This window comes from Thunnus thynnus, chromosome 3 (genome assembly GCF_963924715.1).
Source record: "Thunnus thynnus chromosome 3, fThuThy2.1, whole genome shotgun sequence".
Classification (NCBI taxonomy): domain Eukaryota; kingdom Metazoa; phylum Chordata; class Actinopteri; order Scombriformes; family Scombridae; genus Thunnus; species Thunnus thynnus.
The window spans coordinates 8,267,477-8,285,708 of NC_089519.1; the positions used below are offsets into that span (position 1 = coordinate 8,267,477).

At 38.6% G+C, this 18,232-nt stretch overlaps 1 protein-coding gene across 2 annotated transcripts; it reads left to right on the forward strand.

Annotated features, from left to right (window-relative positions):
- Positions 1 to 12,679, forward strand: LOC137177795 (Kv channel-interacting protein 2-like). 2 transcript variants are annotated; one of them, XM_067583888.1, is made up of 9 exons: positions 1 to 712; positions 9,047 to 9,151; positions 9,331 to 9,485; positions 9,667 to 9,736; positions 10,368 to 10,438; positions 10,903 to 11,010; positions 11,143 to 11,247; positions 11,750 to 11,812; positions 11,932 to 12,679. In XM_067583888.1, the coding sequence occupies exons 1-9, from the start codon at positions 640 to 642 to the stop codon at positions 11,977 to 11,979; spliced, it is 798 nt and encodes a 265-aa protein (XP_067439989.1). In that variant the 5' UTR covers positions 1 to 639; the 3' UTR covers positions 11,980 to 12,679. The 2 variants fall into 2 exon arrangements, with proteins under 2 accessions (XP_067439989.1, XP_067439988.1); XM_067583887.1 differs by having other exon boundaries at positions 9,047 to 9,149; positions 9,365 to 9,485.
- Positions 12,680 to 18,232: the final 5,553 nt, after the last annotated feature.

Here is an 18,232-nt window from a genome sequence, read left to right on the forward strand (position 1 = left end):
TGCTCAAGGACGTGGAGCTGACAGAGTATTGATCTGCAGGTATTACTACTTGTCTACTGAGCCAATGCTGCTCAAGTCCTGAGCCAAGGTGAGACCATCCATCAGTGACGCATAGATCAGCACATCCCTCTGTCTGTCTCCCTTCCTTCATCACTCCTCTTCCTCACTCCTCAGCTGTGATGGTTTGAGTCTCCCCTCTCTCTCTGTCTCTCTCAGCTTGGATAGATGCAGATGTTCCAGCTGACAGGCAGATTATTTGCCATTTTTCGGATGTTTGGACAATAAGTAAAGTGATCAGATTAAACCTGTAAATTGCATTTGAATCTTAAATCCCCAGAAGCCTCTCAAAGTGACAGTAAAGCGCGGACTGTGGATGTGAGTGTGCGCTGATGCTGAGCGGGAGGAGGAGAGATCTCAGTCAGAGTGGATAGATGCGAGCAAGGACGCACAGAGACGCGCTCTGCACGGACTTTCTCCTCCTTGCTGTTATATTCTTTCCAGTTTGAAGCCCTCACAGGCTGATTTCGTTTTTTTTGCCAAGAAGTGACATGAAAGCGCAGAAGTCGTAGATGATCTGTGGCTCCGACGCACACACAGATCCTGCAGGTTCGGCGCGCAGGTCCGGTAAGCACTAAAAACATGAAATCCAGGAGTCAAGACCAGAGTTTGTCTGACTCCAGAGAGCTGGACAGATCTTACGATCCGCTTACAGGTAAGTGGAAGCTTTTCAGCATGTCAAATGTTCTCATCTTTTTTCAAAAATATGGAAAATTGTGTGTCCTGAATAGACTTAAGCCTTTAAATAAGTACAATGTCATTTTTGGTCTTTGATAATTAGACTTTGCCCAGTCAGAAAAACATCAGCGGGGTTTTAACCCTGTTTCCTCTGTCACCAGGTACTGCAACGGTGATATTATATTAAATATTATAGAGCAGGATGTCTAAGAAGAGATTAAACAAAAACGTAATATCACATTAAACATTCAGCCAGTCGGTGTGTGTGTGTGTGTGTGTGTGTGTGTGTGTTTGTGTGTGAGTGTGTGTGCGCGTGTGCGTGTGCGTGTGTGTGTGCGCGTGTGTATGTGAGAATGTGCTCACTAAACAGTCTTACAGCAGCTCCAAACTTTACAGCCTTATTTACTGTATATTTACTTCGTGAATTGGGGTCTGATTTTACAGATATATACTGTAGGTCATCAGTATGCGTCATCAGGTCATGTGTTGAATGTTTTTGGGTTTGGAAGTTTCCAACATATAGAAAGCTTTGTGAAATGTGTGTATGGTTCAAAGTAAAGGACATCGCAGTAAACACATAGTTTTCAATATGAGTTAACTTGGTAGTTTGTTGGAGATAAAGTCAACTCCTCCACATGGCTTTAATCAGGGCTGAAAGTTTGAAACATATTAAAATTAGTTGTAAGTGAAGCAGGAGATGATTGAATAACAGCAGCAGTGCTGTTCTGTAGTCTAACAGATGTAAATTTAGTTTGAAAGCACATCTGTCTCTTGTAATAATATTAATGTTGAAATAATTAGTTGATTTATAAATTAGTCTATGGATAGAAAATCTGTAACAATTTTAAAAACAGACAATTAAAGACATTTATCAAGCCAAATAATCCAAACATTTTATGTTTGCAGTTTCTAAAATGTGAACATTTGCTTATTTTCTCAGTTTTATGTTTCTGTAAATTGAATTGTGAACTATTGGCTAACAAAACAAGCAATCAGAAGACATCAGCTCAGGCTCTGGAAACTCCTGATGTACATTTTTCATTATTTTCTGTCATTTCATGGACAAAACTATTGATTGATTATATGTAAAGTGTATCAACACATCAGTCAACAATGAGAATGAGTTGGTTACCTGACCTGAATAACATATCATACTATCAATATTGGTCATATTGTGTTGACATGTTTGTTTTCCTGATGTTCTCTGGATTACCTCTGAAAATGTAATTGTTGAAATACGCGGTGATAAAGAATTGATGAATTTTCTCACTCCAAATAAATAAATAAATAAATACATAAATAGAATGAAAACCTAAATGTAGTTTACAAAGTCATAAAGAAGGGATCAGTAGTATTCTCCGCTGTTATAAACAGTTCAGATAAACACACAGATGAAGCCTGAAGGAGAGAAAACAGAACAGCAAAATGTAAGAAAAAAAGAGTCTCTGTCATCTGTTGTCATCTAAAATTATACCTGTCAGTATGTGTGTGTGTTTATAGTCTAATTAGATCAGTGAGACTCTTCTCTTTGTCAGACTTTACAGTGTTTCATTTTCCTCATGAGAGCTCGCAAAGACAAGCCTCTGTAGAGATCAGTACACACACACACACACACGCACACACACACCCGAAATAGACTTTTCCTTTAAAAATAACTGAATACATGTATGAAAATAACTCCTTTCATATCACACAAAGAGATGCACAGCGCTGTTCCAAGTTGGTTTGAAGGACAAATACTGAATTTGAAGTGGAATTACAGACAGATTGATGGTATAAAGATAACATTTATTTAATGGCTGATAGTTGTCGCCGGCACAATAGCCAGTGTGATATCCATTCAGCAGCAGGTTAACCAAACAGTGAGCAGGTGCATGAAGAGAGAGGAGACACAAACAAGCTTTTTTATTAAAGAGTGAAGCACCAGCGTTGTGGTGATCAGTGGCCTGAGGCACAAAAGTGTGTAACCGCTGCCTTTCCTGTTCATCTCCACCGTATCTGAGAAATAAACACCAAACAGTGACGTTAAAAACAAACAACAACAGTGAAAAAGTCTCTGGTGAAAATAGATTTAAAAATGTATCAGCTGTATGTAAAAACACAGAATGGTCTTTATGTGTAGCAGCTGATGAAAACCTCATGATGTTTACCTCTACGTTCATACATTATAGATGCTAGATCTTTGTCAAGTCATCACTTTCTACAATACACTTCACATGTTACAATGAGCCCGACTGACTGCTGCTGTGCTGCACGCTGCATGTTAACTATGATGTCATAAAACATCGAGTTGATCTTTTTTATGACACACATTTTGGAACTCATTTGTCATTCAGCCGTGAATCTCTTATCTATTTTTAAACTGATATTGTCCTCAGTGTTGTGGCAGTCTTTACTTGAATACATTGTAAAAACATGTCAAGTGCACCTGTATTTATGAGGGAACGAACCTGCTTTTTTTTCCCCGTGCTTGTGTGTGTGTGTGTGTTTGCACAAGAAAGGTGGCGACACACACATATTTTTTTCATGATGTACGTTCTTTCCTAATCCATAAAAATCTCAACGTTGATAACATAAATGTGCTGTTTATATAACATCATTAAAACGCTGATTTTAAAACATAAACCCCTCAGACTGGAATAGTTTTCATGTTGTAGGAGCCAAATAGAAATCATCTGATTCGCTGGACTGATGAAGGATGTTGTGTTAAGATCAATGTTGTGTAACAAATAATCAAAGCTGAATCTACGAGACTGACGAGCGGACACATGAGTGTGTAATTTTAAAATATGTTTGTGTGTGTGTGTGTGTGTCCGTGGTTTGTATCTGATCCATGTCCTTCTGGGGATTATGGTAAGCACAGAGGCTGTTGCCCGGGCAACATTAGCTTACAAACATTCATTTAGCACTACATGACCCTCCTCAAACAGCCACGACCTCCCAAAGTAAACACAAAATGGTGCCACTGACACACACACAAGGAGGGAAGAAGAGTGTTTTGATTTAGGCTGATAATGAAGGTAAAGTGTAATTCTGAGAGTTGTTACAAATTATTTTCACAGCAGACATTTTGACTTGTAATAGCAGGAAAAGCACAGGTGTTACTAATAACGTTAACGATGGCTCTGTTCTATTCAAGTGTCCCAGTAAGAACGCACAATACCAGCACCGTGAAACTGAAGCAGCTAAATGGAATCCAGCCGTCATTAATGTTAATATTTACACTTGAGCTTTCATGTCAAAATGTCATTTTTTCTGCTCATAATCAGGAACTTTAGGAACGTTTTTGAATGAAAGTTTTCTTTGTCCATCATCACCAGTGACAAGGAGGACACTCAGGTTGTGGTCTGTATGGTTATGGGTTCCTGGGGTTTTTTTTTTTAGGAAGAGATGTTTCTGAAACAGTAGTCATACTAGTCGCTTGTTGTTTTAATGATTACAGAATTGGTGGTGTGAGCTTTAAAATACTGTGCATTGCCGATATAACACCATATCTACCCTATTAAATATAGGTTTAATTACACCGAACATTGTCTGATGTGAGGCGTCCATATTTGTTTGCTTTTGTTTGCATTATTAATTGCCAAGTCGGACATATCGGAGCTTCCAGAAAATCAGAGCTTCTCAGCTTTAACTTGGATGACTTGGATGCTGACGTGGATGCTATTTACAAAACGTAATTACAATAACTCCGACATGATGTGAACGTGGCGTTTGGTGTCTTTCGAAAGTTAACTGTACTTGAGAGTTGGAAACAAATATCCTGATATACTGATTAAAATGCACTGAAATTAATTGATTCATATGATGTTCTTCAAAATCTGCAGTGTTCACAGTGGGTTGAAGAACAAAGTCCTACAGTAAAACTTTATGAAGTTATATAAATATAGATGTGAGGCCTCCATCTTGACCCTCAGAACCTCTTTAGTGCCTCGCTGTCCTTCTGTTACCTCATGTGAATTTCTTTATTTCTTTTAGTCTCTTTCAGGTTGAGTTGTTTGTGCCAGTGGATAAAAAGGCGGACAAAAGAGTCTTTTATATGTGTTAATAACAGCAGGGAACAGAGTGTATTGATCTGCCTCAGAGGGCTTCATATGGTGAAATTGATTCACACGGTCAAAGTCACCCAGAGGGTCTCCAGAACTGAGGAAAGGCTGGATAGTTAGAAATCTCAGCACCTAATGAAATAACTGCTGAGCCAGAGCAATTCTCTGCAGATATTCAGTGTTCATTTTTTTCTCAGGACTGTTAAAATGCTACTTTTAAAGCACCTTCACCAGAAGACACAGGCTTTTAGAGGCTGCGCTGTCTCTCTAAGAACAACCTCCTATCCTGTTATTGCTGGACTATTGCTGTTACTGCCCTCAGAAAGCATCTCAGTAATGTCGAAACTGTCTGTGATCAATGTCCTGCACTCTGTCACATTTAAAAATATCAGCCAGGTTTGGAGGAAGAAAGAAAGAAATCAGCAGGGAGGCTTTTTTCATTTTATCTCTCTCTGTGTGTGAAAAATAGTTATATAAAAAAAAAATCATTATAGAGTTTTATTCTCCTGCATCAAAAAGCTGAGATGTGTCATCCTCATTCTGTGTGTGTGTGTGTGTGTGTGTGTGTGTGTGTGTGTGTGTGTGTGGCTCTATAAAGCTTTGTTTGTTTTTCCACGATCATGCAGCTGCTGCATGTGAAAATTTGATTGACATATCCTCATGATAAGCACACTCGAGGTAACAATGACACACACATGTACGATCACTCCTGCAGGTTGAGTTAATTTCACTTTCTGTTGAAAATAAAATGAAGAATAAATGAACAGACGGACATAAAATCTGGAGGGATGCAGGCAGAGTAACGATCGATTTATTCTCTAAACTATTTTAATCATTTGTGTTCATTTACAGACGCTGTACGCACACTGTCGGTTAGTTATTAGGTTCCCTTGAGCAAAGCATTTACAGTAATCCCTGTGTTGCAGAGATTATTGTTGTATATTTCTCAGGTGTCGTTCATTTTCACTGTATGTTTCAACTTGTTGCTGTTGCTGCTCCTTGATTGATTGATTAATTGATTGATTGATCCTAAAACTGAGGACAATTCACCAAAGTGTTCACAGTTTCTGGGGAATGTAAAACTCATTGAACATCATCACACCGTTATTTATTTATTTACTTTTTATTTTTATTACAATATTCGGGATTGGAGAGACGTTGTGAGAAACATATGAGATGTTTTAGTGCTGGCTTCTCCACCCATCTCTCTATTGCCGTTACAGTGAGGTTCCCATTGATTTCATGTGTTGTCAGAAAATCAAACACAGAAGACAAATGTGTCTTACACACAGATAGATGTGTTATATTTTACAGGTTGCCTCTGTAGGTGTCAGTGGGAGAGGAGGAGGTGTGTCATTGATTTTGCTTTAAAAACATCCAACAGGTTTCTCCACCTGTCTGCAGTGATGCTCATTGTCTTTTCTCTGAGTTGGAGGCCTTTTACAGTTGAGTTTAATCTAGTTCAACACTGGCCTCTGCTGGCAGGAAGGGCACACGACTGTCTGCATGTTGGACAAAATATTACACTTTTTGAGCTAACGTTCCTTTTTCACAGTGCACATTGTGACTCATTATAGTGGGAAAAGCACAGATGTTATTAATAACATTAACGATGCCTCTGTTTCATTAATTAAGTCATGACAGTGTGACAGTGAACCAACATGCACAATACCAGGACCCTGAAACTGAACCAGCTAAATGGAATTCAGCCATCATTAATTGTATTATTTACACCACATCATTTTACTTTTACTGTTATTGTGTTTGCTCTGTGGTTGGTTGTGTGAGTTTATTGTCAGTGTAGGTGCTGTTGTCCAGCACCTCACATCTATCTCTTTGTTCTTTGCTTGTTGTGTGTCTGGCTTTGGATAAGAGAGACTACAAAACAAGATGTCTTCAGTAATTGAAAGCAAGAGAGACCCTTAAACAGAACACAAAGAGAACTGAGGAGCAGGCAAAGCTGCAGAATAGATGAGGAGGTTTTTCTGCAGCCCCTTGATGCTCCTGCTGGAGGAGGAGGGGCAGCTGAGCTGTGATGGGAAAGAGGAGAGGTCAACGTCAAGCTCATGTAGACGGTGAGGTCCATCAGATCAGGAACAGCTGTAATCTAGTTTCAAAGAGTGAAAAAGGCAGTGAAGGAGTATTGGAGCCCAGCATCAGAAAATAAAATGAGTGGAAACCCTCTTTGAACGAAAACATTTGACTGCTACAGATGCACCATCAAGATGAAAAAAACTCATCTTAGAGCTCCACAGAAGAACCAGAGACAATCCTCAATCACGTTCAGCATGGACCAGAGAAAAAGGAGATATGAGAGACTGTTGAAGATGGACAGACACATCTGCTGCTGGCTGACTGGCGACCTGTCAACAGGAACTGACAAGTTAGAGAAAAGAGTTATCAGGAAAGTTATCAACCAAATCTGCTCAGTGTAGCATGATAAGATATTGTTTATTTGACCAATACGATGCCAGTATGAAATCTAATGCATAATGTGTGATATTTAGTGGTTGAAGGTTACAGGTTTAAATATTCTCTTAGATGAATACTTTAGTGTGAAAGTGTTTGAGACTCCTCATGTGTTGCTGTGGAATATTATTGTTTATTTAGGTATCACCTACATGCAGGTGTATGTTTGCTGAATTGACTGAGTGATGTGTTGTTTGTTGCTGGTTGTGTGTTGGACGTGCAGACAAAGAAAGGCGGCTGGTTGTAGCAGAGAATCCTGAATGTTTCTCTAAAAGGTCAAGTGACAAAGTTGTGTTGTGGTTTCTGTAAAGGCCAGCCGACCGTGATGGTGGGTGTCTGTTCTCTTTATTGTTACACAAAGAGCCGACTACTGTGTGTGCGTGTGTGTGAATCTTTCTCGTATTTCCTGTCCTTGTCACTATCAGCCTACTTTTACATCTTAAAGGTGCAGTGTGTAGAATTTAGTGGCATCTAGGATAATGGACTTGGCAGAAATGGAATATAATATTCATGAGTATGTTTTAATTAGTGTATAATCTGCCATGTTGCACTGCCATGTTCCTACAGTAGGCCAGAATGGACAAAAAAAGAAAAACACTGGCTCTTTTTCCTGTTTTTCGCGGGTTTTGCAGCCACTGTAGGTTCTCCTACACACTCAGAAGGAGTGGGGCTGGTGGTGAGGGGCAATATGCAATCTCATCGCCATTAGCCACTAAATCTTACACACTGCACCTTTAAAAGAATAGTTTGTTATTTTGTGGAGTGCTTATTGGCTTTCTTTCTGAGAATTAGATAAGGTCAGTGTCACTCTCATGCCTGTATGGTACATATGTGGAGACAGTTAGCTTAGCTTAGCATTGCATAAAGACTGGAAACAGCTAACCTGACACTGACAAATTCCACCTACCAGCATCTCTAAAGCTCACTTATTAACGCCTGTTCAATCCATGTTATGAATGCTTTTACAGGACTTCCTGATGGCAACTGCAGTCTGGCAAACTTTTTACGTTTGGTTTTTGTACAAATTAAACAAATAAGGTATAAGGTATTAATTAGTGAGCTTTAGAGGCTTTGGACAGAGACCTTTAAAACACTTTTCTTTACCCCTTAAATCTCACTGACTTGTTGGTGGGTCAGTCATCACAAACTCATGCTATACAGCCAAACATTATTCAAACCCAGATAACTTTATTTTAAATTCTAGTGAAGATTAGAGTTTCCAAAGATACCAAACATGTCAGGCTGAATTTTAGGAAAATATATATATAGAAGGATGTGCAACACATCTAAAATATGGCGTTTGGGTCTGAATATTTTACTATATTTTACATTGTAGCTTCAATAAAGAGTCAGAATGAGATGATAGAGAATATATATACTTCCAGACAGTGTGTAATAATAAGATTTTAAGACCCATAAGTGAAGTGAAAATGAAGGGATTTTTTTTGTCGAAGGTGTTAACTCATTCGAAGAAAAACAAATATAATGTTTTATTCTCCAACACAGGAAAATTAATCACATGAAAGTCCTATGTCGCAGAAATTTATTTATAATCATCATATTTTTTAAACTTACCCTATTTTTTAGCTTCAGTCATGTGTGATTTAACACACTGATGGTTGATCTGATGGTTCACTGGTTCAAAACCAGGTCAGCAAACTCATTTTCTTGCACTAAGTTGCACGGACAAGTGATTCAAAGTATTTGAGTGTAGTTTGGCTCTAGTTTTTACATGGTGTCCACTATGTAGGCCAGTCTATCTGTGTCTAATCTGTGCTGTGATTGGTTGTTTCCAGGTAATCCACCATCCAAACCCAATAAAAAGACCATAAAGCAGCGGTTCCTCAAACTGCTGCCCTGCTGTCGCTCCGGCTCCAACCCTTCAATTAATCAAAGCAAGTGTCTTGATGCACTCTCCTCCATCACTCAGATTTCACTTATACAAATTTATAATAACTGCATGATAATAAAACACAGATCCTGTTAAACATCATCTTGCTCTTGTCTAGCCTCTATTTACTCCACTTTCTGCTTTTCCTCTCAGCACAGTGTTTCATGTACACTGTCGTATCTCAAGTAGTTACTATTTGGTTTCTCTGCCCACATGCAGCAAGTGAGGTTGATGAGGGTGAACGCTCAACAGTGCGTTACAGACCGGAGGGGCTCGACCGTCTCGTAGAACAAACCAACTTCAGCAAGAAAGAGCTGCAGATCCTCTACCGGGGATTCAAAAATGTCAGTGAATGTTTGATTCTGGTACTCTTGAATAACCGTGAACAGTATTATTGTACAGAGTTTGACCACCATAGATCTGTGTGTATGGATTTATTTTATCATATGATAATGCGTGTGGATGTGAGCATATGCGTGTATATCCGTGTATTTTTTTGACATGATAATATTTTGATTTCCACAGGAGTGTCCCACTGGTGCTGTGAATGAAGAGACTTTTAAAGGCATCTACTCCCAGTTCTTCCCTCAGGGAGGTCAGTCAGACTCTTTCTTTTCATCCTGTGTTTTCATCTTTATTTAACCAAAATTCCACCAGCATTTCTCCAATACCAAAATATAAAATTGTAAAACTGTGAAAATAAACTCTTTACACTGCAATGTCTTATTAGAAAATCCAAAATGTAAATGTGTTCGGCGTAACTTCATTGTCACACACAGCGTGGGAACTTTGAGTTTTGTATGGTGTTCTGATTTGAATCTTTAGTCAAATGCTCACAAAAGCTGTTATATGTTCATTGTGTAACCTCACTGGTGATATAATTTGTGCACAAATTTTATTTAAACATTCTCAATGTTTCTTATATCACTACAAATCTTTTCTACACCTTTGCAAACATGATTTTCTCATGTTTTCACAGGTTAACAGAGGGCAATATACAACCACAAGCTTTAAACACACACTTAACTGTACTTATGTACTTAACTGTGTGATGTATCTAAATCACATTCTGGTTTGCTGCTCCTTTATTTCCTCTACAGACTGACATATGTCTTTTTTTATCAGTAGTTATACACAAATGAGTTAACTGGATTGTTAATGTGTGATTGTTAAATCATACATTTACATGATATTTGCATAATCCCTTTATTTTCTCTTTATTCCAGATTCAAATATGTATGCACATTTCCTGTTTGAAGCCTTTGACACGCACAACAATGGAGCAGTCAGCTTTGAGGTAAGACACGCGTCTCTTCACTCTTCTCTGATGTCCTCCCCAACCCCTCTTTTTTTCCCATCATTTCACTCTGTTGCTTTATTGTACAGCAAGTTGTAACTGTGTTCAGAAAAGTGCTGTATATACTGTGAAGAGTTTACTACTTTTTTATTATCACTTTTTCAAATACATCATTCTATGTTGAAATTACTAATTTTTATTCATTTGAAACACAAACCTTATTATAACTGAGTCAATTTATTATTCATGTGGTCTTGCATCTTGCCTTCTCATGAGACAGAATATTTCACTTCCTTATTTCACTGTATTTAAAGAAAATTAATCTTTATCTTCCCACTGAACATCTTTCTCTTCTCTCTTTTACCTTCCTATTTCTCTTGCTTGCACCTTTTGACTCACTCCTCAGGTGTTTAATCTCTCTCGTTATCTCATTAATGCCTCAGTTTTCTTTTTTCCACATGTAGGACTTTGTTATAAGCCTGTCCATCATCTTGCGAGGCTCCATCACTGATAAACTCAACTGGGCCTTTAACCTGTATGATCTCAACAAAGATGGCTGCATCACCAGAGAGGTACTTGCATTGTTACCTCTCTTTTCTCACTTTGTGTTTGTAGGGAAGTTGTGTGGTTTAGGAGAAGGTCTGCTATAGCTGTCCTGTATTATGTATTATTCTTATTTCTTTTCCTCCTTTCTCTCTGTCCAGGAGATGACAAACATTATGCACTCCATCTATGACATGATGGGGAAGTATACTTACCCTTGCATGAAGGATAACGCTCCCAAGGATCATGTTGACAGCTTCTTCCAGGTAAAACACAGAAATTATCAAACCAACACACTCCACATCTCCCAACAGTAAACTCAAAGTGAGTCAAAGCATTTATTCAAACCAGCAAATGTTCCCATGCACCAGCGACAGAAAAAGACTGATGTTCATCTATGCATGTGCTGTAGATAGAGAACAGATCTTAATCACTGCATGTTGTTTGGTCTTAACTTATAGGTAACCTGTGGAGTTTTTGACCACTAGTAGTGCGATTAGTTTGGATCTCCTGTACACATGTACAAGAGCGACACATGAAACTTTCCCATAGTTTAGTAATCATGGTTGTAAACCATGTTTACAATGTTTTACAATGTTTAAGGTTTCAAAACACTTTTTATGAGAAAGCAAATGCATTCAACATGTTTGTTAGGCCTCAAAGACACATGCAGTGTGTTTTGGTGAGCAAAAAATGATTAATACTCCTGGATGCATCCTTTAAGTTACCATATGAAACATCTGTGACTGTGTGTCTCATTTTTTCCAGAAAATGGACAAGAACAATGACGGAGTGGTCACCATCGAGGAGTTTTTGGAGACATGCCAAAAGGTCTTTTGGATTGAATACTCTCAGCAATATTTCAAACATATTTAAATGATGGGACTATAATGAAAACTAAAATTTCATCTCTAAGTAAAATCTTTTGTCTTCTTCTTCTTTCCATCCAGGATGAGAACATAATGCAGTCCATGCACTTGTTTGACAATGTGATCTAAGGCTTGTTGGAGGCAGACATGAGCTTTCCACCTACCTGGAGCTCCACTTCAGTACTTCTGCCCCCAGCCAGCGTGGGTGTGATTTTTGGGCTTAAAACGGTGCAGGACATATACAACAACCACCAGAGTCATCAGTTTTCCCACTGGAGTCCAGTCAGGGTGGATTCTGTTGTTTTAAGATCTTGTATCATGATTGAATGATCTCATACACTATTTGAACAAGTGTATTTAAGGCTGCGCAAAGGCAGCTCAATAACAATAAGCATCAATGAACAGATGCCTAAAAAACACAGCAGATATGCACAATAAGCAACTGCAACTTCATCCCATGACTTCTGCACCCACACAAATAATTATTAACTTTTAAAATACATTTTCTCAATAGCATGTATCACACACATGAGAGAGAGAGAGACTGAATGTAGAGACACATGCTTTCTATACTCACAGTCACACTACAACGAGGGGCGGCTCTAACAAAGGGATGAAGTCTGAAATCAAGCAATAATCTTATAATAACGTCATATCAAATCTTCTCTGTCCTCAGTGTCCTCACATTTTATTATAGTGTATTGTGTCTGCATGATGTGTGTGTTTTGACTGGCCATTGAAATGTTTAATTAAAGTGTTAATATATTTTCTATATGGACATGGAAACAATGATGATGACTGAATAAAACCACACAGTTGCTATGCAAAAGCTTATCATCATTTTCTCCTCAAATTAAAATGCACTATTTAAATGCAAATGGATGTAATGATGGCTCAGTTCGATTTCAGTGCCCACACAGAAGGAAAACATGGGCATAACATCTATGATGACACTCACACTGTAGAGTTTCATTGTTATCTTAGCAGCTAATGAAGCCACAAAACTGAAATTTTCAATCAAGCAAATAATAGTTGAGATAAGATAAGATGATACAAGATAAGATAAGAGATAACTTCTTTCTGTTTTTTTTTCCATTGTGAAAAAAGGAAGTGATACCCTATGATGTCCCTTGTAGTTCTTTTCTATTTATTAAATAACATGTCTAACAAAAGGCCTTTGACTGTGTGCAAGGCCTCAGATAAATCTAATTTCTCAGTATGTAAAAAGGGAAAACATCATACTAGGCTCAGTATTTACTACTGCAGTGAATTAACTCTTTGCTGGATTAGGTAAAAAAAAAAAAGTGTGAGACGAACTAAAGAATTGCAAAAACAGAAAAATGGGTCAGAAATTGATTGATCCACCAAAAAATTGTTGATGGTGCAAAGAAAGAGCTGCAGGAAAAACTATTTGATGAAGGAAAACGAGGAGCTGGAAAGAGATTTCTGCAGGGCAGAGAAAAACATAAGAGCTAAAGTCAGTGAGAAAAATATCTGAGCAGCTTGAAATACAAGACTTTGACAAGAACATCAATGACACAAAGACATCATCTTTAAGTATGACACAAACACTGAACTAATGAAAAGACAGAAAGGAGAGATTGACTCCAAAGAGATAAAAGGAACAACAACGCAGGTCAGTAGTTGGCTCCTTCCCTCACAGCATAGCTGCATATTTTAGCAGAGTAAACACTCACCTCCAAAAACATAATAAGGAACAAAGCAGAATGAGGAGAGTTATAGGTTTATCTAGCATGAAATGAGGTGTAATATATAATAAAAACTAAAAATGCCACAGGCTTTTGTTTTCTGTGGTTTAGTGTGGACATCTCCCAGCTGCTTCACAGACAGACTAAATTAAAATGTGAACTCGATTGCATCACATCTATGGGATGTACAGTATGAGCCAGTAATATTTTCTCAGAAATCCATTTTTTGTTAATGTTAAATGACCTGTTCTGCCCAACACTAGCTAACTATGAAGCCTCTCTAAAACAAATCACTCAAAACAGACGGAAAAAGGACAAGTTTGACATGAGATATGAAAAAATCTAGGTAAGGAAGACCTGAGTCACTTGATAAGTCAGCTGGTTAGTAAGTACCCATGTAGTCTTTTTACTAGAAAAGCTAATTCCTTTTGCTACCAAATGGGGAGACAACCTGCTAGCAGATTACAGCACATTAATGCTGTGGTTTGCTCCCTGTGGTGGCCCAGTGCTGAGGAATGTGCTGCATGTGCACATTTCAGCCACAGTTACTCACCATCTGGATAGGGTCCATCCATGGGGACACTGTTGTGGGCCTGCAAAGAGGTCACAAGAGGCCAAAGGTCAAAATAAAGTCAGTACTTTAATATAGAAAGCTTGTTGATTTTCATTCATGTGATTTTCATGAATGATTTTATAATAAAAAAAACTGTTACTTAAAAACAAAGTGCTTCACAGAATGTACTTTATCACTGCTATCAGCACGATCTAAGAATGCTGAGATGAGTTTGATGTAAACCCGGAGAGTTGAAGGTAATACAGAAATGTTTAAAAATCTACTTTAAATGTTCAGTTGTCTTGTCCTTGCAGCGGAGGGTGCCAGACACTCACCATCTCCCAGGCAGCGGGGTCGTGTTTGAACAGAGAGTGTGTGAGCTCCACAGAAACTCGCTTCTTGTAGTCTGAGTTCTTATCCTCCGAGATGCGGAAGAGCATAATTATAATGCTGATGCCAACTGCAGCATGAGTGATTTGTGGGTAGGTCCCTGAGGCATCATATACTGTACTGCATCAACTACAAAGCTTTAACAACATAGTATCTTTAATTAATGTCTATCTCTGTAGGCCTATATGTGTTACTATGCCTTGTCCAATTCTGCCATGGTGCTTCAACGTGTAGATGTGATATACTTACACATAGATAAGCTTTATGATTTATGCAAGGAATAGTAAAATTCGCTAAAAACTAATGTTACTTCCCCCCAGTATGAAAAGTGAAGCCAATGCGGAAGTTCCTTAAACCTGCATTCTTTCTAATTGCCAGCAGGGGTATGGAGCTATTTCCCTATCTTTATTCAAGAGCGTGGTATATCAATTTGAGAGCATAATTTATTGATTTCACGTTCAAATTTTGTAATTTGTCCCTCAAAACCCTGCCCTTGCACTCAAAAAGCCTCTGCTTGTGCTTAGATTTGCTCTGTGTCTGCTCAAATTGTGTGCTTGCACTCAAATATAACGTTGCTTGCACAGATTTCCTGCATTCAAGCCTCAGCTCTTCTCCTCGCACTCAGGCTGCTTCTGCACGCTCGTGAAACTTCTGCTCTCGGAGTTCTCCTCTGCTCTTGGATTTTTTGTGCAATAACCTTGTCAAAATCCCCCAACCAATAGAAGGCCAGGTTTAGTGTTGACCAATGAAACGATCCCTGCCTCCTTGCGAGCTTGTTCGCTTTACTTCTTAGAGCGTCCCGTACGGGTGGGTACTCTTTAACTAGGTTCATCCACTCCGGCCCTCCAGAGCTTTATAAAATGTACTTCCCTTGCTTTATTTATGACTTTTGGAATAAAAGGACGGTTCATTTATACACCAGCACCCGTGATTTTTACTATAGTAGCTGCATACAGTATTATAGTAGCTGCATGGCACAGTGCCTGCCTGTTGGTGTGCTGGAGGAGAAAACGATGTCACCTTCATCATAAACGTTTCTATGGTTACGCCCGTGCGAGAAGGCGAGATGTTCGCTTGAACTTCATTTTTTATATGAAAAATTGAAGTGATAAGCGTTACAGGGACCCACAGTTGTGGTTTTACTTCCTTTTGGGACCCACAGTTGTAGTTTCCTCAGGCTGGTTAGCAGCTCCTCCATCCGGACTGCTGCTAGTGCAAAGTCACTGACACAGTTAGCTTAGCCTGTTAGCCAAGCACACAAAGCAGAAACAGAGCAAATCTAAGTGCAAGCAGAGGCTATTTGAGTGCGAGGGCAGGGTTTTGAGGGACAAATTACAAAATTTGAACGTGAAATCAATAAATTATGCTCTCAAATTGATATACCACGCTCTTGAAAAAAGATAGGGAAATAGCTCCATACAGGGGGCGACTCTACTAGCTGCAAAAAGAAGAACGTTTGTATGGAAGTCTATGAGAAAATGACCCTACTTCTCACTTGATTTATTACCTCAGTAAACAGTTTCATAATAAGTTGCTACTTTCAAGTCTTCTTCAATACAGCATTATGTTCATTTGTAAATTAAGGTCCCATTTAGAGTAAAATAGACAATAAAGCAGGGTATGCTTTAGGGTGTGGCTACGTTGTGATTGACAAGTCACTACCACGGCGACAACATTGGTAAAGTTATCATGGCGTAACCCCATACTCACAGAGTAGGTGTAGCCGTAGCTGTTGTTATTTCAGTGTGTTTTCAGTTCATGAAATTGTAACATTTTGGTCACCTAAAAAAGTCTTGTTCAGCATTTGGTTGTACTAAAAGACCCTCGAAGCCGTTACACGTTCAGTTTTTCCAGTAAGTACTGTGACAACCCTCTCTGGACCTTGTCTTCACAGCTTGAACAAAATGAGTGAATGAATAAATAAATAACTTCAAAATAACGCTGGCACACTTTTATTTCTTAAATTATAAATGCTAAGCTTTTAAATAAAAGGGTCCAGTCCAATACAGGAGTGACCATGAGTAAAATGGGGATTTACTTAAATATTTTTGTAAAAGTCCCTCACAGTTCTTCTATTTTATGTTTCCTGAACACAGACAAGTGATGCGAGTGTGAAAAGACACTTGATGGAAGAGTCTTTTGAGAGTCTGTTTCCGTCTTGACCGTTAGTCAAGTGTATTTGAACATTCACAGAAACCAATATACCTCTTGTGTTTGTAATTGTTGTAATTCTCTTTAAAGCTATAAGCAATCAAAGCAATACTCCTGTCCCAGGGCCGAAAAGGTCACAAGGTAATTCTTTACTTTTTTGTGATTATGTTGCCATTTTTTACAAGTAAATTATTCCTTTTTTTTCTTTTTTACATTACAGATACTGTGACAACAATTTTTGAGGACATCCATGAGAGACATGTAAAAGTCTACATGTCTGAGCATTTCAAGCAGGCCCAAGCCTGAACTGCTGAGAGGGGCTACCAAAGGACTGTAAGTTCAAGTACCTTCCCCTCATACCTACAGTGTCACTCTTCAACCATCTATCATGTATACTAATTCTATGCTGTCATCCACTATGACAATATCATATACTTGGCGTCCAGCATACCTCAGAGGGCCTTTTTTGCAACCCTTCCATCTTTTAGACCTGATATCTGCCCTGCCATCTTGACCCCATAGTTACCACAGATGTAGTCTGTCCATCAACAGCTTTTCCAACACGTCTTTTTAAGGGGGAAAAAAAGCCTTTTAAGATTGCCATCCACTACAGGATTTTAAAAGACTAATTGATAGTAGGAGTGTGCCCAGATACAAATATGTTATTTGTCAAAGCACAAATTGTGTTTTTTTTTTTACAAATATTTGTTTCATACAAACATTTTAAAAATTAATTGTTTTCGGGAAGAAAAAAACCCCATGTCAAATACTAGTGCGCAGGTCGGGTACATAGCTATCTCAGTCTCTCTCCTCTGCTCCGCTGTTACGTCTGTCAGCAGGTCTCAATCAGGGGAGTCACAGCCACCTGCTACATGACGCACATTTCCTAATTTGGACATCACTCCCGGAGTTGGGGGTGTTCCCCAGAGATAAAGCTGAGCTACTGACACACGAGAAGTGCTCCCAAGGGACTCTCCATAACCTGTTGTCCCCCTTCTCCTTTCCACAAAGTTAGTTTGTAAAAAATAGGCAATAAATGAAAAGTCCAAAGCAATAATTGCCTTTGAGGTTCCGTCCTACACATAACATGGTGTGCTGTCTCTGTGTTTTGGGTGTATAAATAGGTAGAGATCTGTCTGCAATGAGGCGATGAATAAAGTATTAGCTCAGTAGTCAGTGTAGTCGTCCATGATCTGGGAGACTCCAGTTTGAGACCTGGTGTGGGGACCTTCTTCGTAAGGTAGTTTATTCATGATCACTTGTTGTAACACTTTAATTTTCTAAAATTAAAAGTGTAATAAAAACAAAAACAGGATTTTTAAGCCTCTTTCCACTTTTATTCGAATAAAAATACAAATACAAATAATTTTGCTGCCTCAACAAATACAGATACAAATACAAATACTGGGCAGATTATTTTAACCTACATTATCTCAAATCAAGGACTATTTTAATGCACAACTCAGAAGGTAATTTTAGCTCCTCAAGACTTAAAAGGGCCATTTTAGCTCTCATTTACCCTGTATGAAGGAATCAGAGAATACTCATAATAGTGCAGAGCAGCCGGATGAGAGATCAT

Coding starts and splice junctions, on each gene's coding strand:
- LOC137177795 (XM_067583888.1), top strand. CDS start 640: ATGAAATCCAGGAGTCAAGACCAGAGTTTGTCTGACTCCAGAGAGCTG. Junction 713..9,046: donor ATCTTACGATCCGCTTACAG/GTAAGTGGAAGC, acceptor GGTTGTTTCCAG/GTAATCCACCATCCAAACCC. Junction 9,486..9,666: donor TCTACCGGGGATTCAAAAAT/GTCAGTGAATGT, acceptor TGATTTCCACAG/GAGTGTCCCACTGGTGCTGT.